The following is a 23,048-nucleotide window of genomic DNA, read 5'->3' on the forward strand; positions in this document are numbered from 1 at the left end:
CTACCCAGTCTCTCTTGCTGCCATTCCGGCTCAGCCCCCCACCCCAAGCACACCCCTTGGCGGGGAACACCCTCCCCCATCTTCTCCACCCAGCAAAGTCCAGCTCTCCTTTCAAGGTCCACCTCAAATATCAATCACCTCTCCCATAGAGCTTTTTTTTTTTAAATAAATTTATTTATTTTATTTATTATTTTTGGCTGTGTTAGGTCTTCATTGCTGCACGCGGGTTTTCTCTAGTTGCGGTGAGCAGGGGCTACTCTTCGTTGCAGTGCGCGGGCTTCTCATTGCAGTGGCTTCTCTTGTTGCGGAGCATGGGCTCTAGGTGTGCGGGCTTCAGTAGTTGTGGCTCACGGGCTTCAGTAGTTGTGGCTCGCGGGCTGTAGAGGGCAGGCTCAGTAGTTGTGGCGCACGGGCTTAGTTGCTCCGCAGCATGTGGGATCTTCCTGGACCAGGGTTCGAACCAGTATCCCCTGCATTGGCAGGCGGATTCTTAACCACTGCACCCCCAGGGAAGCCCACCCATAGAGCTTTTCAGACCCATTCCCCTGCAGGAAATGGCTCAACCCCCAGGCCACCCGGCACACTGCTCATGGGGCCAGTGGGATGGTGTCCACAGGCGACAGCTGTTCTGCTCTTGCTCTGAGAAGAGGGCAGACACAGCTGGCCTCCTGTCCTACCCTGTCCAGGCAGCTGAACACTTGCCCAGTGCCCTCCATGGTCTCCTGTGCTTGTCCCCAGCCTGCATGTGGGCTCTGAGCCCCAGAGGTAGCAGGTGTAGCCCTCATCCGGCAGGAAGGCTCTGACTCCACCCACTTGGCTGTGTGCAAAGCTGTATAGTACAGATGGGGATGTTGAAAATATCCGTGACATATTCCAAACTGGCCTACTTTCCTATCACGAGAGAGGCCGAGACGGAGACACGAGGATGAGTGAGATGGGAGCTTGGGACCTGTTCCCATCTCCTTCTTCCTCCCCAGCTCAGTTGTTAGACAGGAGAGGGATTTGCAGCCTCTCGCAGCCGTCTCCGCCCTGTTCTGGGGCTGTGTGTTTGGGGTGCCGGTGGGGAGGGCGGTGTGGAGGAGTGAGGGTACAGGGGGTCTGGGGAGGTTGGTGGAGGAACCAAGGCCTGGGTCCTATCTTGGGAAGCTTCCAGCCCAAGAGGCAGGGCGGTGGAGGCCATCTCACTGGACATGGGGGCTGAAAGCTTGGGTTCAAGTCCGGGTTCACCTGTGAAGCCTCGAGCAAGTTCCTTAACCTCTCTGGGCTTTGGTTTTTTCATCAGCAGAATGGGCTACACACAATCTCTGCTTACTCTCCTCAAAGGCTTGATTATGGGATTGCTTTGAAGACCGTAAAGGGCCTTGCCTTAATTAATCCACTTCTCAGACTTTTCACCTCACAGGACGGCTTAAGCGGTCGCCTGCTCCAGCCTTCTGCCTCCCAGCAGGCCTGGCAAGGCCTCCACCCTTAATCTTGGCTTCTTGATCCCTGAGTGGGGAGTCACCCACTGTCCTTGCCTGGTGCCAGGACTGTGTGTTGGGCAGGAAGTTCACACTGGGAGCTAACTTCAGTCTCTCTTGCTGACATGGAACCCCTTGGGTGTTCTCTGGCTTCTCTCCTCCCTCACACATGAGGTGATCATTATTTTAGCTTTTCCCTCTTTAGGCTAGACATCCTCTCCTTCCCTGTTTCTCAAGATGGGCAGGATCCTTGGGGCATTTTTCTAACTCTGAGAAGCTGGACTTCTTCTTGCTTACAGGTCCCTTGCCCAACTTTGGATTCTTCCAAGTGCCGGGGCAGGGTGGGGGGTGGGGGGTTGGGGGTTGTCTGTGTCTCTGCCTCAGTTTTCCCAGCTGGCTCACCACAAGAGAAATAAGTGGCCAAATTGGGAAAAATTGGTTGCTCTGGTGCCATTGATCAGGGCAAAACCAGAAGTAATGGTTCATATTTAAACCACTTCTTATGCATGTACCCCTTATCCAGCTATTCTGCTTCTAGGAATTTATTCTACAGATAAACTCACATTGTGTAATATAAAGTAACTAGCAGGATATCTTGCACCACAGCCTAAACATCTGTCAGCGAGGCACCTTTATATGTGTTGTTGCAAAACAATCTTCTAGTTTATGTTGATCGTATGCTGTCATTTGGGTAAAAGAACACAAAGGAAATGCTTGTGAACACACAGGCAAGCCCTGAAAGACCGAGAAACTGAGAATGGTGTTTGCTTCTGGTGCTGGACCTGGGTGACCAGGAACAGAGACAGTGATGGGGAAACCGACTTTTTCTTTTTGTACCTTTTGAATTTTGCATCACATGCAAATAGAATTTCCCATTAAAAAATAGGTCAAATTAATTTTTTCCAGTCCTTAAAATCTTATGAACTAATTTTTGGCCCCAGTCATATACCAGTGTTTCTTACTGAGAAGGTCCGACCCCGGGTAAGGAGGGTGAAGCCAGGGATGAATGGGGCATGGAGTGATATAGAGGCCTGAGTCCTATGTTGGGAAGTTGCTTGAAGCTCCCCCAGCAAGGAATAGGGGGGCACGGAGGAGCAGCCACAGGAGGGCCCAGGAGAATCAGGGCAGCAGAATGCCCAGAATCCATGAGCACAGATGCTCTGGACGGTGGAGAAGACAGAGGGGACCAAGAGGACGAAAGCTCTGCCCTGCGAGGAGCAGACAGATGGTCACAAATAAAGCTAAGTGGGTGTTAAGAAAACCCAGGGGAGACGGAACGTCAGCTAGAATGTGTTTGTGTGCATGTGTGAGGAGGGCAGGGCTGGGGAAGGCTTTATCGAGGACGTGAGATTTGAGCTGGGCCTGGAAGTGGGTGTCACATGTCCACAGGTGCAGGGGAAGGAAAGGACAAGCCCAAAGTGGGAAACAGTATGCACAAGGGCACGGAGAGTAAAGGGAAGACACAGAGTGCGTGTGCGTGTGTGTATGCTTGTGTGTGTGCGCGTGCATGCGTCTTGTTGCTGGAGGTAGCTGGAGATAAGGCTGGAAAGACTGGGGATAGAGCAATGAAGGGCGTCAAATACGAACCTAAGAAATTTGCTGAGTGGGTCAGGCAGTCTACCCTGAGGTGACCAGATCCTCAAGGCAGTGTTTCTCAAATTCTCTATGGTAAAGGACCTTTTTTTTTTTTTTAATATCCAATTGATTGTGAACCCATGTTGTTGTTTTATTTTTTTATAAATTAAAAAAAATGAATTTATTTTTGGCTGCGTTGGGTCTTCGTTGCTGCACGCGGCTTTCTCTGGTTGCGGCGAGCGGGGGCTACTCTTCGTTGCCGTGCACAGGCTTCTTCTCATCGCGGTGACTTCTCTTGTTGTGGAGCGCGGGCTCAGTAGTTGTGGCGCACGGGCTTAGTTGCTCCGCGGCATGTGGGATCTCCCCGGACCAGGGATCAAACCCGTGTCCCCTGCATTGGCAGGCAGATCCTTAACCATTGTGCCACCAGGGAAGTCCCTGATTGTGAACCCACGTTGTTGTTGTTTTTTTGTTTTTTTTTTTGTTTTGCGGTATGCGGACCTCTCACTGTTGTGGCCTCTCCCGTTGCGGAGCACAGGCTCCGGACGCGCAGGCTCAGCGGCCATGGCTCATGGGCCTAGCCACTCCGTGGCATGTGGAATCTTCCCGGACTGGGGCACGAACCCGTGTCCCCTGCAATGGCAGGCGGACTCTCAACCACTGCACCACCAGGGAAGCCCGAACCCATGTTGTTTTTATAAAACACAGCAAAAATGATCATGCACTGGGACGTGTGGCAATGTTAAATCGCTATAAAGCTTTCTCAAGGATGGCTCTTCATTTCTGTACTCATCTTGTGGACCAAACTTTGAGTAGCCCTGCTCTAGGGGTCCTTGGATGGGCTGCAGAGGTCGGGGAGGCCAACACATTTCTTGCAGCTGGACATGTATGTTCATTTGTTTAGGGAAGGGTGTAAAGCTTTTGTCAGGACCTCAAAAGGTTCAAGGTCTCCAAAGGACACACTCCTCTGCTGTAGGAAGTGGTCATTAAAGGTCACTAGGAAGGATCTAGTGGGGCTTTAGAGCCAAGGGGAGCAACAAATGTGCCTGATTCATCCTAAGACCCCTCCCTTCCCCGCCTGCACACAGAGGAGCCAGCCCAGGGCCAAACTCAGGGGGAAAGGACTGGGGGGAGTGTGAGATTCCAGAGAACAAGGGGCTCACTTAGGGGCTGATTAAAATAATCTGTGGGAAAGAAAACCAGAGGGCTTTTTAAAGCTGTGTTTGGACCCAGATGATCAGCGAGGGGTGGGCCTGCCGCTGGGGCAGATGGCACGATGTTAGCTGAAGATGGGAAGCTGAGCTCCTCAGCGCTTGGTCAGGCATCTGCTGCCTGCTTGGGAAGCAGGAACCTGAAAGGGAGGCTCCCTTGGGATGGGAGCCAGGCAGAGCAGGAGGCTGCTAGGATGCAGTCTGGGTTCAGAAAACTGCATCCTGGGGTCCTGTGAGCATCTTCCAAGTGTTCAGAGAGGATGCCTGGTGCTCCAGACCATGGGGAGTGGCTGTAACTCATGTGGGTACAAGCTCCTGTTTCCCAAGAAGGCAGACTCTGAAATCTGCAGATGGGTCTACTTAATGAACTCCCTGGAAACGCCTGCTTCATTACTCTTTTTTTTTATGAGATGGAATTTATATAACATGAAATTGACCATTATACAGTGAACAACTCAGTGGCATTTACTGCATTCACCATGTTGTGCACCACCACCTCTATCTGGTTCCCAAACATTTCATCAGCCCCAAAGGGAACCCCATACCCGTTAAGTAATTGCTCCCCATTTCTTCCTCCTCCAGGCAAATCTCTATGGAGTTACTATTCTGAATATTTCCTGCACATGGAATCACACAACACATGACATTTTGTGTCTGGATCCTTTCACTGAGCAGAATGTTGAGGTTCGTCCGTGTTGAAGGCAGTATTAGTACTTCCTTCCTTTATTATGGTTGAATAGTATTCCATTGTGTGGATAGGTCACAAATTGTTTATTCATCCACTGAAGGACATTTGGGCTGTTGGGTCATAGGGTAATTCTATGTTTAACTTTTTGAGGAGTTGCCAAACTGTTTCCCACAGCTACTGAGCCATTTTACATTCCCACCAGCAATAGATGAGGGTTCCACCCACTTTCATTATTAAACAGGTGATTGTTGTGACCCTGGAAGGCAAGGAGATGGTTACCAGGTGCTAACATGGGTAAAGGAGGTGAGGATGATACCTGTTCCATTTCCCTGCTGCCCACCATAGGCTTCTAAGGCTGGTTGGCAGTCCTGGCAAGGCTGCTGGCTGAAGTAGGGGTGTGTGTTCCCTTTCTTTTCCCAAGCAAGTGGATCAGAGGGTGAAATCTAGAGCCTCAAAGCCAAGCTTGGTGTGGTACTGCAGGAATTGGGCTTGTGGCCCACCTGGGATCCAGTGTCTCACGGTATGTCCTCTCAAGGATAGATACAAACTGCCTTCCTTCTCCCTGTTTTACTCCCTTCTCCTCATCTTTCTTTTCTCTTTCATTTCATTCTACGCCTAGGCGGCTGAGTAGGAAGGAAGGAGGTGGGGAGCTGCATGCATGTTTGTGGACTACATCCACAAGCCCCTCTCCCCACTGAGGCCCTGGGAGGTCATCCCAAAGTGAGGTGGGATACTGGGAATCCTCTCCCTCGCCTTTATGCCCTCCTTCTCCCAGGAGGAGACCCACTGGTATCTGCAGCACGGAGCATGGTGGCAGGCAGCTGGGGGGCAGGAGATCCAGTTCTGGCCACCTCCAGCCCTCAAAGGTCAAGGTCAGGGGAGGAAGGAGTCACCAGGGGCACTTATGGTGGCAGGAATTGGCTTTGGTGGTGGTTTAAGGAAAGGAGAGGAGAGGGACATTCATCTGTGTCACAGGGTTCTCCTGGACACTCCCTGTGTGCCAGGCCCTGCAGTGACTTGCCACTTGTCCCACTAGCAGGCAAAGCCCGAAGCTGGGAAAGCAAGAAGTCAGTCCCTACCCCACTGGCTCTCAAAGTGTGGTTCCTGCCCAGCAGCAGTAGCAGCAGCAACACTTGGGAACTTGGTCGAAATGCAAATTTTCAGGCCCCTCCTCAAACTTGCTGAATCAGAAACTTTGGGAGTGGAACCCAGCAACGCCCGTTTTCACAAAGCCTCCAGGGGATTCTAATTCTTTTTTCTTTTTTAAAAAAATAAATAAATTTATTTATTTATTTAGGCTGCGTTGGGTCTTGGTTGCTGCGCGTGCGCGCGGGCTTTCTCTACTTGCGGCGAGCGGGGGCTACTCTTTGTCGCGGTGCGCGGGCTTCTCATTGCGATGGCTTCGCTTGTCCCGGAGCACGGGCTCTAGGCGCGTGGGTTTCCGTAGTTGTGGCCCGCGGGCTCTAGAGCGCAGGCTCAGTAGTTGTGGCGCAGTTGCTGTGGGCTTAGTTGCTCTGCGGCATGTGGGATCTTCCTGGACCGGGGTTCAGGGCTCGAACCCGTGTCCCCTACATTGGCAGGCGGATTCTTAACCACTGCGCCACCAGGGAAGCCCAAGGGGATTCGAATTCATTCTCTTTTTTTTTTTTTTTGCGGTACGCGGGCCTCTTACTGTTGTGGCCTCTCCTGTTGCGGAGCACAGGCTCCAGACGCGCAGGCTCAGCGGCCATGACTCACGGGCCCAGCCGCTCCGCGGCATGTGGGCTCTTCCCGGACCGGGGCACGAACCCGTGTCCCCTGCATTGGCAGGCGGACTCTCAACCACTGCGCCACCAGGGAAGCCCGGGGATTCTAATTCTTGCTTTGGTTTAAGAACCACTGCCCTGCCCTGAGGAGGAGCCAGAGTTAATGAGGGGGGACTCAGTGTTCCCAGTCTGATGGGAGAGACAAGACCCTTGCTCGCCATCTGATAGGGAAGACAGAGCCTTGTGCTCAGGAAATTCTCAGTCAGAGGGGGACATCGAGGTTTCTCAACGCAAGTCCCTCTAGTGGGGTCCCTCCCTGCTGGAAGCACCAGGATGAGTTTCTCTGGAGGGGGCTGGCTACAGTTAGGACCCCAGAGAACCTCCCCCCTTCCATTTTTACTCTCCATTCTTCAGAAAGTGGGTTTGATGTGCTAATGAGGACATCAATTATTGAGGCTTATTAGCATTCATGACAATAACAAGCAAGGGAGGGGGGATCAAGGGGAATGGAGGGAGGTCTTTTGAAACTTACTGCCTTTTACTTCTCTCCTATAGGGTGGGAGGAGGAATGGGAGAGTGAGGAATGCGGGAGGAGGCTTCAAGGTTCTCAGAGACTGAGCTGTGGTCGGAAGTCTGCAGGTCTGGGGCAGAGGGAGGCAACCTCCACCTCTCAGCTCCCCAACCCAAACCAGCCCCAGAGGCCAGCTCACTGCCCCTGGTCACTCTCTCCCCAGAAGAGGGCTCTCCACAGCCCCCTCAGCGCCTTTGGGCCACCCTTGGTGGAGTTTGGGTGGTCCAAATGGGGCTCATGAAATGCCCTAGCTAGACAATAACACTCCTGGCAGGGTGCCTTCTCGAGGATTTGGGGTGGGGGACTCTGAGGTGGCAGAGTGAGCAGTTTGGGGTGTCCCAGTATCATTTTCACATCACCTTTTCCCCTGTGGCTTTCCTTAGAGGCCCATGTGCCCCTCTGCCCACCCCAGGCCCTGAGGTGGGAGATAGATGGGCCCCAGGCTGAGCAGCTGGACAGAGGAGAAAGCTGAGCCCTACCCAGATAAGAGATAAAGAGACCATGTATTTCTCGTTCTCAAGGTCAAGGAGAACTTCCTGACTACACATGCACGGAAAGGCTCCTTGGAGGTCAGAAAGGGAGTGATGTCAACCCACCCATAGGCCTCTTCACTAGAATCCATCTTGGCTAAGAGGTGCACGCACACATGGGAGGACCCTAAGATAAACCCAATACGGACTCAGAACCAGGCAAAGCAAGGTGATTGGCCGAAGGAAACCCAGAAGAAATGCCCCATACAAATGATTCAAACTACCATGCTGGTGTGACTCTCTCTGAGTCAGCCCGTGTGTCTGTCTACACGAACTCTTTTTCCTCCTAATAAACACTTTACTTGTTTCACTAATTTTGGTCTTTGTGGGAATTCATTTCTACAAAGTTGAAGGGCCAGGGGCCTCGTCATTGGCCACTGGTCCCCGGTGGTCGAGTGGCTAGGATTCAGCACTCTCGCTGCCGTGGCCTGGCTTCAATCTCTGGCCGGGGAACCGAGATCAGCCCCATCTCCCTTTTCCTGCCCAGATGTTTGTCCATGTGCAAACCCTGTTCCAAACACCCTTGGGGAAGGAGCAGTGAGGCTGAGAATTCTCACCTCTAGGGCTCTCCCTCATAACCTCGCTCCTGCGGGCTCCCAGGAAAACGTGAGCAGGATGCATGGAGTGAGAAGGGCAAGGTGGGTGGCAAGGTGGGTAACAATCTGCTGTCCCAATCCCTCAAACAAGCCAGCAGCCCCCTCCCAATCAAGCGCAATGCCAGAGATACAGGGGAGAAAGGCCAGAGGGAAGTTACTCGTTGAGGAATGAGAGTGGGGGCAGGGTGGCACCTGAGGCATCTCAGGTGGAGACAGCTGGCACATTGCTTGTGCCCAGGCACCATGCCAGCTTCCAGAAGCAATTCTGGTCTCTCGGCTGAAGAAATAATACCTGTGTTTCCCTCGCCCTGATCAGAGGAGATGACTTCCTCAGCCTCCTCCCTACACCAGAAGCTTGGCTTTTGAGATCAGGTAGAGGGTGGGTGGGAGGGAGCGAGGCACCTATCTTCCCTGGGACATGGGGCAGAGGATCGAGTGGGGTCAGTGAGGGTGGCTGGTGTCAGGCCATCTGTCCTCTGGCTCAACTTGGGCCTCAGGGGAGGGCCCCAAGCTTCCTGTTCAGGAGCTGTATCCCTTCTCACCCCTCCACGGACCCATGGAGGCCGCTGTCCTGCTTTGAGGAGAGGAGGGGGTCAAGTGAGCTCATAGCTATGAAGATGATCAGAAATGCTTACGCTATGTCTCTAACAAGTGAACTACACAAATAAAAAATGTTACCTGAATCTGATTTAATCTTCTAACTATGGGGGGGGGCATTCATGATGCAGGAGGTCACTGATGTCATATTTGGAATTATTCCCAGTCTCTGGGGGCTAAGTCACAGAGCCTCCCTCCCCAAGTCCCCGAGCCCGTGGCTTCTTGGCATCTAGCGTAAAGGCCAGAAAAACCTCCATGTGACAGGACAAGCATCTTTCCAGCCATCATCCAGGATAATGCCCAGCTCCCTAACCCTGACATTAACTGTGTCTTTACCCTCTTTCTTTACTTTCTGGTCATGAGATGTGTATCAGAGTTAGGCCCCTGCCTCTGGCAGCCCACAGGGTTAGGAGATGGTGGTGGTGATAGAAAAAGAGGCTGGGAGCCTTGGAATCAGGCAAGTCTGGGTTTGAATTTCACCTTTGCTATTCTTAGATTGGGCAAGTGGCTATGCCTCTCTGAGCCTCAACTCCTTTCTCTCTGAAACGGGGCTGAAAACAGCCACTTCCGCAGGGTTGTTGAGAGGATTAAATTAGAGAATATGGGTAAAGCACACGCTGACGCCCTTCCACTTAGGTGGGCACAATGTGGGGAAGGGAGGAGAACTTGTCTCATGGCAGGGGACCTGAGGGGGAGGGGAGGGGCAGCATCCTGCGTGGTTGAGCTGTGGGCCTGGATGGAGGACCAGCAGCGAGAGTCCCCAGCCTCTGGGCTCTGAGAGGCTTGGGAACTGGTGTCCATGCAGCTGAGGGGAAGCCACCCGCCCCCTTGCCGACCCCTCCCCTACACAGGGCCTGCTGCCTCCCATGCCCATCCTGGGCAGGCAGCCAAGCAGGGAGCTGGATGAGTGCCCACAGCACACTCAGAGGCCAAAAGATGGGCACCATCCAGTTGGCAGAGGGAGAGGCAGCTGGCCCAGGAGGGAAGAAGTCAGGGTGCCGACTGCTGGGGTCGTGTGCCCAGACGGTGTGTCCAGGACACGGCTCTTGGCTGCCCTCCTTAGCTGTCCGGCTGGAGCTGGGAAGGGCCCCTCCTCTCCTTACCCTGGCCCAGTCACCTAAGTTACTGCAACTGGAGATTAATCTCTAAGGGGCATCAGACTTGCCCCGAGCCAGGCATGTGGCTGGCTCAGGGCAGGCCGGGGGTGGGGGGTGGGGGGGTGGGAAGGAAAGTGGGAGAGCTTGGATTAAGGCTGCAACTGGGTAGACCAGGAAGTGGGGAAACCGGTTTGTCATTTGGGCCACTTGGGGTGGGGTCTCCTCTCCTGCCCCTATGCTTGCCTGCCATTCTACCTAGTGGCCTATAGCGAAGAGATGTGCTGTGCCCCTTTCTTGCCCATCTAAGCTGGCTTTGGGAATGCCGGGAGTAAATAAAAGGGGCAGGGGACCTTCCCCTCTCCAAGAGAAGTTTGGGAGAGAAGGGACAGGACAGAGAACCGGAGAGAGAGAGAGCAAGCAACCAGGACAGGAGGAGGAGGGGACAGAGCGACCCAGAGAAGTCTGTGGAGCCAACAGGTAGGCCAAGGTGGGACAGGGACGGGGTGGGAGTGAGGCAGGGGTGGGGCAGCGCTGGCGCTCTGCAGGCTTCGGTGGAGGTGGCAATGGCGTCGCCAGGTGAGGTGTGAGAAGGGGCAGGAGCTGGAGCACCCTCCTTTGTAGTCCTGCTTAGCCGATTGGCCGACTCCCCTCACTCACAGCACGGGCCGCTGTAGTTCCAGCAGAAGCCTCCAGGAGGGGCTGCCACCCGAGCTGGGGGCAAGGAGACAGCCCAGCAGGGGGCGCCGTGGGACTGGGTCCCCTTGGCTAAGCCGGGTCTAAGGAGACAGCTAGGGGGACGTCCCGGCACAGGCAGAGGAGGGTCCAGACTCTCCCTGCATAGGACGCCTGTGGCTTCCGGAGGTCACCTTGGCTGAAGAGTAGTCCCCCAGTCCCTCCCTGCCCCGTCCGTCCCCGAATGCTTCTCCATCCTAAGGCGCGCACGGACTAGGAGACCGAGAAGTTTCCGCACCCTCGAGGTGCACCCCCTCCTCCGATGCCGGCCCCCACTTTAGGCATTAGTCCCTGTCATGGCTTAAGGATTGCTCTGGGGGGAAGAAGCAGGTGCAGCGGGGAGGGGAGCGTGAGAGCTCCCCGCACCCCAAGCCCGGCCGCGCGCTGCGGGGTCCCGCAGTGCAGCTGGAGGGCGCGAGGCGCCGGCCCCCTCCCGTCCCTGCTCCCCGCCACCCCGGCGGCCCTTTGTACGTTCAGGCCACACGCGCGTGCTCGCGCCGCGCGCGCTCCAGCCCGCAGTGACACACCCGCGCCGGCGCGCGCGCGCACACACACACACACACACACACACACACACACACTCGCTCTCGCACACTCGGTGACACGCCCGCGCGCGCGCGCACCCACACGCCCGGCCGCCGGCGCCCTCCCAGCTGGTCCACCCCGGCGGGGCCCGCGCCCCCGGCCCGCCCGCCTGGCACCGCGCCCCGGGCTGGGGCCCAGCGAGGAGCCCGCGAGGCGGCGAGAGGGCGAGCGCCAGGCAGGCCGGCCCGGGGCCCCCGCCCCCCGCGCCCCCGCCCGATGGGGAACGCTCCGTCCCAAGGCATGTCCCTGTCTCTCTCCTTCCTAATGTGCCTCCATGCTTAAGTGGAAGGTATTTCTGTTTTCTTTGTGTGTTTTCCCCTCGGCCGGGGGCGGGGGCGGCGGCCGGGCCGGGGAGGCGGCGGCCGACGGGGCGAGGGATGCTCGGGGCGCAGGTGTGTGGGGGGCAGGGGACCGCGGCGCTCCGGGCTTGGGAGAAGGACCGGGGCGAGAGGAGTGCTGGGACCAGAGAGGGGGTCCTGCATTGGCGAGGCTGGAGACCGGGTGGGGAGGGCCTCGTGAGGCCCGGGGAAGGGGGCCCGAAGGGTTAAAATTTAAAGGGGTTTATGTGGAGGGGGGAGGGAGGGAGAAAAGAGGAAGGGGGATGGATGGTGAGGAGAGCGGAGGAGGGGAGTGGTCCATCCGAGGTGGAGGAAGAGGAGGATGCAGGGGGAGGCGAAGGGGATGGAGAAGTGGTGGGAGCATTAAAGGCCTCTTTCCCCCAGGTCCCAGAATGGGGTGCACGCCCTTGGATGGTGGTGGTAGGCGCTTTGCGCCCGCCCCCCAGGGAAGGAAGAGGATTAGTGTATTCTGGGGTTGGCTGTGTTGCCAGGATACAAGCCTGTATTCCCCGCACCCCCCTCCCCAGTCACCTCGAGGCCCTAGCCCTGGAGACCTGGGAGCCTAAGCAGCAGTTGCAGGACTGGGGACCCGCTCCCCGCTAGGCTGGCGGGAGGGGGAGGGGCTGGGGAGGGGCCATTTGATCTTAAGCCCTCCCCTTGCAGAGGCCAGAGGGCAGGGGAGGGCGCCCCCAGCTGGGGAGAGCATCTCGGGTGAATGAGGAAGTAGGGGCTGCCGGAGGCTGAGCGGCAGAGGGCGGGGCTGGGGAGGGGCCGCGCTAAACCCCCCCCCCCTCCCACGCACCCCTTTGCTACGTCAGAAGCTCCCTGGCCAGCTCCGAGTCCTGTCGGTGGGGGCAGCAGGATGCTGGTGGAAGCAGAGGGGGCCGGCCGGGTGCCTCCGCAGCTCGGCTGGCAGGGCCCGGCGGGGTGTGTGCAGCTGCTGGTGCGAGCCCCTCCGCCCCACCCCTCCCCATGCAGCCCTGGCAGTGCCTCCGGCGCTTTGCCCTGGCCTGGTGGGAGAGGACAGCGGAGGGCAGCGCCCGATCTTCCAGGGAGGAGGCTGGACCGAGGGACCCCGGGGGCCGAGGGGAGCCAGGTGAGCAAGGACAGGGAGTGTGCAAGGAGGAGATCCTGGACTGCCAGTCCCTCTTCCCAAATACGAGGGAACCAGGAGGTCCTTGCAGCCCCCAACTTTAGGAGAAGTGGGTTCCTGACTGGAGCTTTGCAGAAGATGTTGGAGCTACTGTTGTTTGGGGGAGGGGGAAACAGATAAGGGCTGGGAGTCTGGGGCAGATGACCAGACTTCCAGGCTTGTGGGTCTGAATATTCCTTGGTGTTGGGTTTGAGCACTTTGGGGTGGGGATAGGATGCCTTCTTTCCAACTCTGGATATCTTGGTCTGGGTGACCTTGAGCCAACTGCTTGGCTGTCTAACTCTGTGCCTCAGTTTCTCTCATTCCCTTCCCCATTCTTCTTGCTGGTCTTAAAGAATTGGTGATGCTTTTGATGGAGACTGTCACTGTGAAAACGTGGGGCTTTGTCATCATTGGTGGCAGCTGTGATGGTGGTGGTTTCTGGCATGGTTGCGCGTGTGTACATATGTGGGGGGCAGTTATGGTTTCCGTGTGAGGTCTTTTGCTGGTTTTAGTTGATGTTGGGCCCACTGTGGGCAAGTGTCAGGGTCCGGCATTCATACAGGAAGGAGGGCTCCAGGCAAGCTGGGAGTTATTGGGGCAGAGACTTAGCTGGTGGCCTAGTGTGGAAGCAAGGGATGGAGCATAACAGGAGGGGGTTCCAAGAATAAGATTCCCCCCTCCACCCAGACTGCCGGGCACCCAGGCACCATTGGCAGCAAGTGCAAAGGCTTTGCCCTGGCTTCCTGCCACTGCGCCTTGGGGACAAGAGGGTCTTTGTCCAGTGCTCCCCCCACCCCTGCTCCTTCCGCCCTTACCATGTTGGCCAGTTCTCTGTGATGACCCTCAGGGCCGGGATGGAGATGCAGGTCCCCCATGTGCTCTGGAGATCTGGAAGAAGCAACTGTGGTCTCAGGCACTGCTGAGCGGAGACGGGGAGCTCTTCTAGGGGAAGGGTCCCTGGGAATGAGCCATTGGGAGCTTTGATCCCACCGCATGCTTTCCGCTCGCCTCCTTGCCTAACGCGGAGGGGATGGGGTCTGGGGTCTTCATGGCCTGATTCCTGCTGGGAATCCAGGGTTCCATGTTTCTTACATATGTACAGGGCAGAGTTGGGTGCTGTGATGCAGAGCCCCAGATGATCTCTCTCTTTCGCTCTCTCTGGCTAGGGACCCACCCTGGAAAAAAGGTTTAATTAGAACCATTGATTCCTTCTTTGGCTGTGAGCATCGATCTCACCGGTGTGGTCAGAGCTGGGGGTGATGGTGGCGCGGCTGCCGTCTGCCCAGTTCGAACCTTGGCTTTCTCTGACAAAACCCAAGCTTAGGAGGGAGGGGGCTAGGCTCTTTGAAGTACCAGATCTGTTTTAGCCCCATCTCCACCCCAGGTGAGGTCTTGGGGAAAGAAGGGAGACGAGATTGAGGGTGTGACCTGAGGGAGCTGTGTTTGGGGTTTGAGGGTCCTGAGTAGTGGGCCTGGGGCTCGGGGACGGAGGGACGGCTTGGTTGGAAGGGAGATGGGAGGCCACTGGGTGGGCAGGCAGAGATTTCAGGGGAAGAATCTGGAGCTTGCCATTGAAGCTTTGCTTTCGAGGAATCCCAAGCACTTATCTCCTCCAAGCCCTGGCAAGGAGATCCGATTTCTTCCTTAGTTTGTGTCTTCGAGGCCCAGAGAGGGACAGAGACGGTCTCAGAGGCCCAGTGGGCCTGGGTCTAGCCTTTGAGGCTGGCTGCCTGACCGAGCGGCCCCTGCCTAGGCACAGAGAACGAAGGGTGAGGCTCCAGGCAGCCTCCGATCTGGTCTCTGGGGTTGGTGGGAGGTGGGGGACAGATTGCGCCCCCGCCCCAAGCCCCAGCTGCCCATCGTGGGTGGGCTGGTGCAGGTGCAGGCTTCAATGAGCCACTCAGATGCTCTTTGAAGAATCCCTTGTTGGCTTCCTAGGGCCCATTCGAGCAAAGATAATAAAAATCTGGCCGTCAGCGGGTTTGAGGGCTGAACTTGCTTCCCCTTCTTTCATTCCCAGCTCTGAAAAGCAGAGATGAAGGCTTTGGATTTGGCTGGGAAGCAGCGCTTGCCTGGCCCTAGGGAGGGAGGGAAGGAGAGCAGGGAGGGAGGCAGAAGAGGGAGGACTGATTTCCCGGCAGCCGGGGTGTTTGCTGGGGAGGTGGGCAGAGGGTCAGGGACCTGGTCCCCTACTCTTGCCAGGCAGCCTCAGGCCTCGATGGGGCTCCTATGCCCCTCGCCCAGGCTCCAGCCTTGTCCTTCAGTTCCAGAGGCTGGGAGCCCCCCCTTCGGCTCCACTGCTCCCACATTCTCCCCTCTGCTCCTCAGATCCCCCCACTTTCTCCCCCCCTGGTGCCCCCCCATCCCTGCCCCTCCATTTTTCTCCCTCTGCCCTTCCCGCTGTCTCTCCTCTTTGTCTCCCCCTTCTGCTCCTTAGTCTCCCCTTTTCTGTCTGTCTGCCCCCTCATACCTGTCTCTCTTTCCTTAGCATCTGTCCTGCTTTCTAGGACTGTCTGGAAGGTTAAGAAGCCAAGCTGGTTGGAGGGAGGGAAGGAGCTGCAGCCACGGAAGGGACCAGCCTGAGTTGACTATTATGGTCTGTCAGGAGTCATAGTCATCAGAGTCCAGGCGGAAGGGGGCCTCTGAGCGCTTAGAGATGTGTGTGTAGTGAGGGCGCCACCCCCTCCCCACACACAGCGGGCACCTTGCCCTGACATTGGGCTTCAGACACTCAAGTTCTCCTGCCGCCTTCTACTGCTTGGCTGCCGGAAACCAATGCCTCCGGCCTCTGGCCCCTCCACACCTCTGGTCGCCCACTGTCCAGGCATCATCGCCGCCCTTGCCCATGGTTCCCCCACATCCACTACTCAGGCTCACAGGAGGAAGGGAAGGGTCCAAGGGAACCCCTACAGGCCCTGTGACCCCTTCACCATCTTGTAGGCCCCCCCACATGGAAGACAGGACTGTCATGGAAAGAGCACTGGACTGAGTAAAGAGACCTCGTTAGGATCCTGCCTCAGCGCCCAAATGTCCGAGTGACCTTGAACAAGTCCCTTCCTGGCAAGGGCCTCTTTCCTCACCTGTGAAATGAGGGGGCACAGGCTGGCTCCTCTCCAAGGTCTCTTCTGACATTCCACCGTTGTTGTGTCTCTCTTCTGGGTGATTTGCATATGCTTTGCATATATCAATGATGCCTGCTTGAAGGGGGAGGGTGCCGCCCACGGGGACCAGAGCCCCACCCACCACTCCAATTCCCCTTGCCCATTGGCCCAGGCTGTCACTGCTGGAATCTCCCAGAGGGATGGAAGCCGGGTGAGGCCTGAGAATTCCCTGGGGAGGTGGCTCCTGTGCTCCAGCCGTCCTAGAGGCAGGATGGGGGGATAGCCCTAGTGGAGGGGACCCCTACCCTCATCACTCCGGCTCTAGAAAGTCCAAACAGTGAAACCAAGTGGGTGTGAATTCACTACGGTTGCCTGTGGCTACCACGGGGTGTGTGAAACCCCACTGAGCCTGGCAGAGGGGTCAGGGCCTGAGCACCTCTAGACGCCAGGAGCTTAGCTAGGTGTAAGAGGTGTAAGAGTCCCTCCTCTGGCTTCAGCTGCCAGACAGGCAGCTTCACAGTCCAGGACAAGTCCTGCCGTCTTTTGCCCTGCCCACTTCTGCTCAGGCCCCTGGGCTCTGGATATGTGTGGGTTGGAACTTGGACCTGAGAGATGGTCACTGAGAACAGGATCATGGCATATCTGGGCCCTGCCTGGCCAGCACACCACAGGTGAGGCGCGGTGCTCCCTGCAAGGGTCACAGGGAGGGAGAAACTGCTGCTCTCAGTTCTGCACCCACCTCCGTCTACCCCGACTGATCTCACGGGCCTTCTCCCCTGCCACCTGGTATGTGCTCTGTGTCTGGCACGGGGCAGTGCGCTGCATCCCAGCCCCCAACCTGCCTCATTTCCTTTCACCCCCATAATACTCATCACGTGGGGCAAGTCTGGGGTAAAGGTTGGCAGCCAGGAGAAGATAAGGTGGGCCACTGAGTAAGGTGAGGGATTCTGAAGACAGGAGCAAAACTCCCCTCCACCGCCATGGTGGGCGGGGCCAGAGGAAACACAGCAAGAGGGATCAAGGTTAGATTTAGTCTCAGGGAGGAACTGACCCGGGGGGCAGTTTAGTTTCTGACCACGGAATTGTTGTGAAACTTAAATAATAGGTGAAAATGTCCAGCACAGTGCCTGACACATGATAAACAGTCAATAAATGGTATGGGGAGGGAATGGATGTCTCTGAACCCAGAGGAGACCCTCCCCTAACCCTGAGATGCAGGATTTTGCAGGAGATGAAGAGTCAGAAGGACAATTCCCAGAAGAGCTGTTTCTCCCACACAGGCGGCTGCTTCCCCACCGCAGCCCTCGTGCCCCACACACGCACCGGGCTCAGGGCCCAGCCACCCTGGGGTACCCTGCCCTCATCCTCTTGCTGCAGGGGTGCAGACAGGAGGGTTTGGAGGCGGGGAATCCTGTTCTCCCCCTCCCCCTGTTTTTGCACAGGACAGCTTGAGAGGAAACAGGCCCACGCTGCAGCAGGAGGAATCGAGGTTAGATGGGAGGGAAACCTCCAGGTGCGTGAAGGGTGGCTGCTCTGAGGCGGTGTTTTTGCATCTCTTACCTCAATGATAGGTGTCTGTGAGCGCAGGTAAGTCAGTGTTGTACCTAGGGGCAGGGGACTGGTTGGCATGACCTTTGAGATGACCTTTGGGCTATCGAAAGGAGCTTGGTAGATCCAGTTTCATCTCTTGTGGCTGTGTTGGTTGGCCAGAGTGCAGGGGGCCGTGATGAAGAGGAGTTCAGAGCTGCTGGGGAAGAGGAGGTTACAGCGAAGTCAGTCTTTGATCCCCCAGGGCAGAGAAGTCAAGTGCGGGGTGAAGAGCAAGCCTTGGACTGGTGTCAGGTTGCCTGCCTCCCCTACTGCTGTGTGACATTAGGCAAGTTAGTTGCCCCCTCTGGTTTTCAGTGTCCTCGGTGTGAGAAAAGGGTGGAACTAGAGAATCTCTAAAGTCCCTTCCAACTGTCACAGGTTCTACCCACCTCCTCTCTCCTGAGATAATACATGCCTCGCCACACAGACGGTGGGAATAATACTTCCCAGCTCCAGCTAAACCAGGAAAAATGGAGATTTGGCCCAAGAGAACACTGGTGCTTTTGTGCGCCTGCATACGCCTTACAAACAGTCCCTCCTGCTCTGAAGGCACATCTTGCCTAAATCTGTCCTCTCAGCCCAGAAGATGGATAAGCGAGAGGCTATAGGATTCAGCTACCGTCTGTTTTCCTCCCACCCCAGAAAAAAAGGCTTTGCAGCACTCCGTTCCAACCAGGAACTATAATCCAGTCCATCTTTTCTTCTGCGGAGGCACTGCCAGCTGGTGGCTCCTCTCCCCCACAACCTTTTCCTGGTTCCTGGTAGCCTCAGCCACCTGGCCCGGTTGCCTGCATATCCCGGAGTGGAGTAGCACTGAGACTGGGAAGGAGCTGGGTTTTCACACGGCCTGCCTTCCTCACTTCTGCCAACCTCCTCATCCCAGCACCCTGCTCTCTGTCCCACCCCATTCACAGAGCGTGCTGGAGACCCCAGACCCAGGGACCCACAGGGGCCCCCCCAGATCCAGAGACCCCCACAGAGTGGCCCTAAGCTGGAGATGTTTGTGCAGAGCCTAGGAGGCAGAGAGGGTGTGTGTCCTGCTGGCTCCTTCCACCCCAGGGAGGCTGATAATTACAGACACAGCAGGCATCTGCGGCGTCACCCCAGGCACCAGCAGCTGCCTCATTGAGGAAGAATTAACGATCCCAGTTCATTGGGAAGGCATTCCACGGCTCACTGAAGCCCTTGCAGATACACCCGGGCCTCTATGCCTCCTCTCCGGGGCTGTCCCCTGCCTCGTCCATCCCCTCCCAGTGGCCAGGCTGGCCTGCTGAGTCCCCATTCTTGTCCCAGCCTTCTTCTAAGTTGAAAGTTGGGACTCTGAGGGAAAGCCAGGGCTGTCTGGACTGACAACGACTCTCACTTTGCTGCCCCTGACTTTTTAGGCCCCCTCTCCCTAGCGTGGGTGCTTGCGGGGGGATTTCTGGATGTTAAAACGAGAAGAGACCTTTGAGGGGCTTCCTGGAGCCTCTTCTGTGACGGAGGCGGGAGAGTAGGAAAGGGGCTCCCGGAGAGGCAGAAGTGACTTAAAGATGAAGCTGGGGAGGAGCCAATTCTCCTGAACCCAGCAGCTCATCCCCCACCCCTGATCCCTGGTCCATTTGCAGCCTACGGTTAGAATTATCTGCTTCCCACTCCTAGGATGAGGCAGAAAGAAACTGAAGTGAGGCCTTCTGCTCCACTTACTGTCCGTAAAAAATAGTTTATGCTGGAGCATGGGATGGAAAGAGGTTAGACTTCAGGCAGAACTTCCCAGCGGGCACTGAATGGGAGCCCGTCAAAGGCTGGGGAGGATGGACGGGAAGCAGTTCAGCTCAGGGGTCAAGCGCTCAGGCTCTGGAGTCGGACAGATCCGGGCTGGCATCCCAGCCCTGTGACTCACTCACTGTGTGGTGTGGGGCAAGTCACTTCACGTCTCTGAAGCTCAGTTTCCTCATCTGTAAATTGGGGCTGGTATCCGTGGTTCCCTCACAAGGTGGGTACCAGGATTAAATGAGGCAATTTAGGCGGAGCTCCTGGCACATGGTGAGCTTTCAGTAAATAGTAACGTCTTTGTCTTCATCCTTGTCCTCACTGTCCAGTTGAATGAACGAATGGGTGGCTCTTCTCCCAGGAAAAAGAGACATACGTGAGAAAGCCTCTTACCTAAAACCCAGATTCTCACCCCAGCCGGCCTGGGGCTGGGCCCCTGGAGCTGCCACTTAAGGCCAGGGGTGAGCGGGGAGCTAGGCCTCTTGAGTCTTCATGCCCCCACCTGGTGCCCCTCTGTCCACCTGCCCCTTCTGTGCCCCACCCCCACCCCACTGCTTTGTCCAGGAAGCCCTCTGGGGCTACATATGTCAGTGAACATTCTTGATTTCTTCCCCCAGTCAATGTCCCAACATCTGGGTACAGCAGCTGCTTCTCCCCAGGACGCCTGTGTCTTGGGTAATCGGTGGGAAAATTGGAAACATCAGATTGGCAGGGGGCTCTGAGGATGCTTGTAGCCAGACGTGATGTGCGTGTGGATGGGTCCGAGACAGCCAGTGAGGGCTGGGCCCGAGAGGGTGCCCGGCCCACAGTGTCTCCGTGCAGGAAGGGTCCTAACGCCGCGCCCCAGGATGAAAGGCAGCAGACAGGCGTTGGGGCACGAGGGAGGTAGAGTACAGTTAGAAGGACTTCCTGCAGAGTGAGAGCGAGGCAGCATGACGGACACCTGAGGGGGGCCCTGCCCTGGCAGTTTGAGGATTGGGGGCGCGTGGGGGTCAGGAGCTGGGCACAGGGCTTCCGGCAAGCCCCTATCACAGCAGGAGTGTGTGCGCGCGTGTCGCGTGTGAAGTACCCGTTTCCTCTGTTGTGGGCAGAGAAGGGGGGCCTTCCTCAGGGTTAGGGGGTGAGTGGAGCAGATGGGGGTCTCTTGGGCTGGGAGGGGGTGGTCAGCAGAGCAATGAAGGCAGGCCCCTCTGACTCTGAACCCACCAGCCTTCCAGAATGAGGCGACCTTGGCTGGGGGAGGCAGATGGGGGTCTTGTGTGGACCCCAGTAAAGAGCCTGCCCCGTTTCTGGGAGGAGAACCAGGCCTGGCTTGCTGGCTGTCTATCCTGGGGACCCCACTCTGGGGACCCCCTTGTTTTCTGTGTTGTCCTGCTGTCTGTCCTCCTGTCTGTCTCCCACCCGTGTCTCTGCCCCTTCAGCCCCTGCTCTTCCTCCGACACCCAGTGTCTGTCCTGCCTGCCCCCCAGCCCTCAGTGACCCCCCAAAGGGACACCTCCTAATGCTCTGCTTTGCTCTGTCCCCGTCCCCTCCTCCCCCAAGGCCCAAGGCCCCTGCAGGGCCCATCCCACTTTGGGAGCCCTGCCCCAGCCCCTTCCTCTCTTCAGCTCCTCTCCTCCAGCTCTGGGCATTCATTCACGACTTTCCTCCTTTCCTGTCCCTCACCCAGGGCTCCAGCGTGCAGCAGGAGGGAAGCCTCCAGGACTCTGTTCCCTCTGTTTAAAGTCTCCAGGTTGGTAAGCCAGGAGGGGGGCCTCTCCCCACCATCCTGCCACCCACTGCTCCCTAGCTGGTGCCTCTCCCCAGCTTCGGGGGCCAGAAACGGGGGAGGGGGCTATCCCTGGGGGGCCCAGGCCTTTGCCAGGGGAGGGGGCAGCAGAGACCTGACTCTGGGGAGGGCACCTTGCCTGGCCGAGAATGTGTCCGTGTGTGCACGTGTGTGCATGTGAGTCAGTGTGCGCGAACAAACACGTGTGCATGTATATGTGTGTGCTGGCTGCAAAGCTCCATGTAGTGGGGCTGGGGAGGGAGGAGGAGGCGGGAGCCCTCTGTCGAGGGGAGAGATGGCCTGGGGAGAGGGGGTCAGGAGCAAGGGGCCCTTCTTATCAGGGGCAGCCCATGTTCTAGCGTCGGCCAGAGGGGGGGCGATGGGAGAAGATGGGACCACATCGACCTCAGTACAGCTTTGTTTAGTTTATAGGCACTTGAAACCCTGTGATCGCATTTCATTTATTGAATCGTTCATTCATTCTTCCATCCACTCCTTCCTTCTTTCATTCAATACAGATTTATTGAACACCTTCTCTGTGCCAGGCACTGGTCTAGGCTCAGAGGCCAACAATGACCAAGACAGCGAAGTTTCTTTCGTTGCTTATGTGGTGAGCAGATAGAGGTTAAGGGGTTGGCTGAATTCACTGGCTGTGGGGCCTGGGGCTGTGGCCTGGCTGGCTGTCTGGAAAGGGCTGTGACCCTCCGTCCACTGATGCCCCATCCGCCCCTGCTCCCCCTGCTGGCAGCTGCTCTGCACTTCATGTCCCTGCAGAGTGTCCCCTGACCCAATGGCACTCCTCTCCTATAATGTGTCCCTGCCAAGCAGGCAGTGACTGAGGTCCCAAGTGCCCGTGACCCTGGGCCCTGTGGGCAGGGCCAGAGCTGGGGCCACTTCAAGAGGGCCTCTGGGAACCCCCATCTCACTTCCGTGCCCAGGACCAGCAGCCTGGAGCACTGGACTTGAGACTCAGTCTGATTTGGGTTCCAAGGCTCACATAAACCATGTCCTAGCTGTGTGGCCTTGGACAAGCCACTCTCCCTCTCTGAGACTCAGCGTCCTTGCCCGTAAGATGGCAGGCTTGTTGAGAAGAATACGGGAAAAGCAGCAGCAGCTGGACCGGAGCCCAGCCCACAGCAGGGGATGCCCAATTGCTGGTTCCCTTTCTGCGCCTCCCCCAGCCCCTCCCTGGGGCTGGGCAGGCTGTGCCCTGGGTACTGTCTGTGTGCTGCCCCTGCCCGCCCTTGGGAGAGGGGCTGCAGAGTCCCTGCCTTGGCTGTTCACAGGCTCCACATCCTCCAGCCCTTCTCCAGCTCTCTGGAGGATGCTTCGGCCCCAATCCGGGCGGGCGGATGGGGGAGGCAGCCCTCCTCGCCACTGTGGCTGCCGATGCCTTGATGGCCTTTTAATAACTGCTCGGAGACAATCTGTAGAGTGCTCGTTTGTCTGCCTCTTAATTAAAATTACCATTTTCCTAAAAGAGCAACGATGCCGCTCTCCTCCCCCGCCCCCCTCGGTGGCTGCTGCCAGGAGAAGGCAGGAGTGACTGGAAACTGAAGACTTTCCCCTCAACCCCCGTCCTGGTCACACAGGCCACCCCCCTTCCCCACACAAATGGCAGAGGGGCCGAGGCTCAGGGGCAGGGAACCACGGAGGGGGCCTGACTGCCCTCCTCTTTTGCTTAACCCTCTTCTGGAATACTCCCAGAGGCGGGGAGCTCAGTCCTTTCCCAGACTTACTTTTTACATCTGTAAAGAGCCAGAGTGGGGCTGTGTTGCTCTCCATGGGGTCAGGGAAGTGACTCAGTGACTTAGTCGGGACAGCAGATGCTGCTTGTGAGGCAAGGGAACGTGGTCTTACATCGTAGCTCCACCAACAAGAACCACCTAGGAAATGTTCTGGAGGAGAGGGAGGCGCTGCAGCCTGGGGCCTGGAGATGCAGCACTAGGAAGGACCCCTTGAGATGCCTCTGTCTCC

General features: G+C 57.0%; 1 protein-coding gene and 1 long non-coding RNA gene across 21 annotated transcripts in view; one reads left to right on the forward strand and one right to left on the reverse strand.

The window, feature by feature from the left end:
* Positions 1-202: 202 nt before the first annotated feature.
* On the reverse strand, positions 203-16,444 carry LOC125962206 (uncharacterized). Of its 2 annotated transcripts, none has more exons than XR_007473727.1 (3): positions 15,941-16,444; positions 13,676-13,748; positions 203-470 (listed from the first exon to the last, which is right to left on the reverse strand). It is a non-coding gene; the product is annotated as an uncharacterized LOC125962206 (long non-coding RNA). The 2 variants fall into 2 exon arrangements; XR_007473726.1 differs by lacking the exon at positions 203-470 and adding an exon at positions 13,382-13,477.
* The window catches only part of SRCIN1 (SRC kinase signaling inhibitor 1), a 67,692-nt gene continuing 56,076 nt past the window's right edge, over positions 11,433-23,048 (forward strand). For 6 of the 19 annotated variants that reach the window (XM_049702685.1, XM_049702686.1, XM_049702687.1 and 3 more), the window contains exons 1-2: positions 12,534-12,821; positions 20,973-21,035. In XM_049702685.1, coding sequence (XP_049558642.1) covers positions 12,698-12,821; positions 20,973-21,035 — 187 coding nt within the window. In that variant the 5' untranslated portion in view covers positions 12,534-12,697. Of the gene's footprint in view, positions 11,677-12,533; positions 12,822-20,972; positions 21,036-23,048 lie in introns of those variants that run through there. The other 13 variants (XM_033410755.2, XM_033410753.2, XM_033410756.2 and 10 more) reach the window with 9 other exon arrangements.

The sequence above is a fragment of the Orcinus orca genome, chromosome 19 (assembly GCF_937001465.1).
Source record: "Orcinus orca chromosome 19, mOrcOrc1.1, whole genome shotgun sequence".
Classification (NCBI taxonomy): domain Eukaryota; kingdom Metazoa; phylum Chordata; class Mammalia; order Artiodactyla; family Delphinidae; genus Orcinus; species Orcinus orca.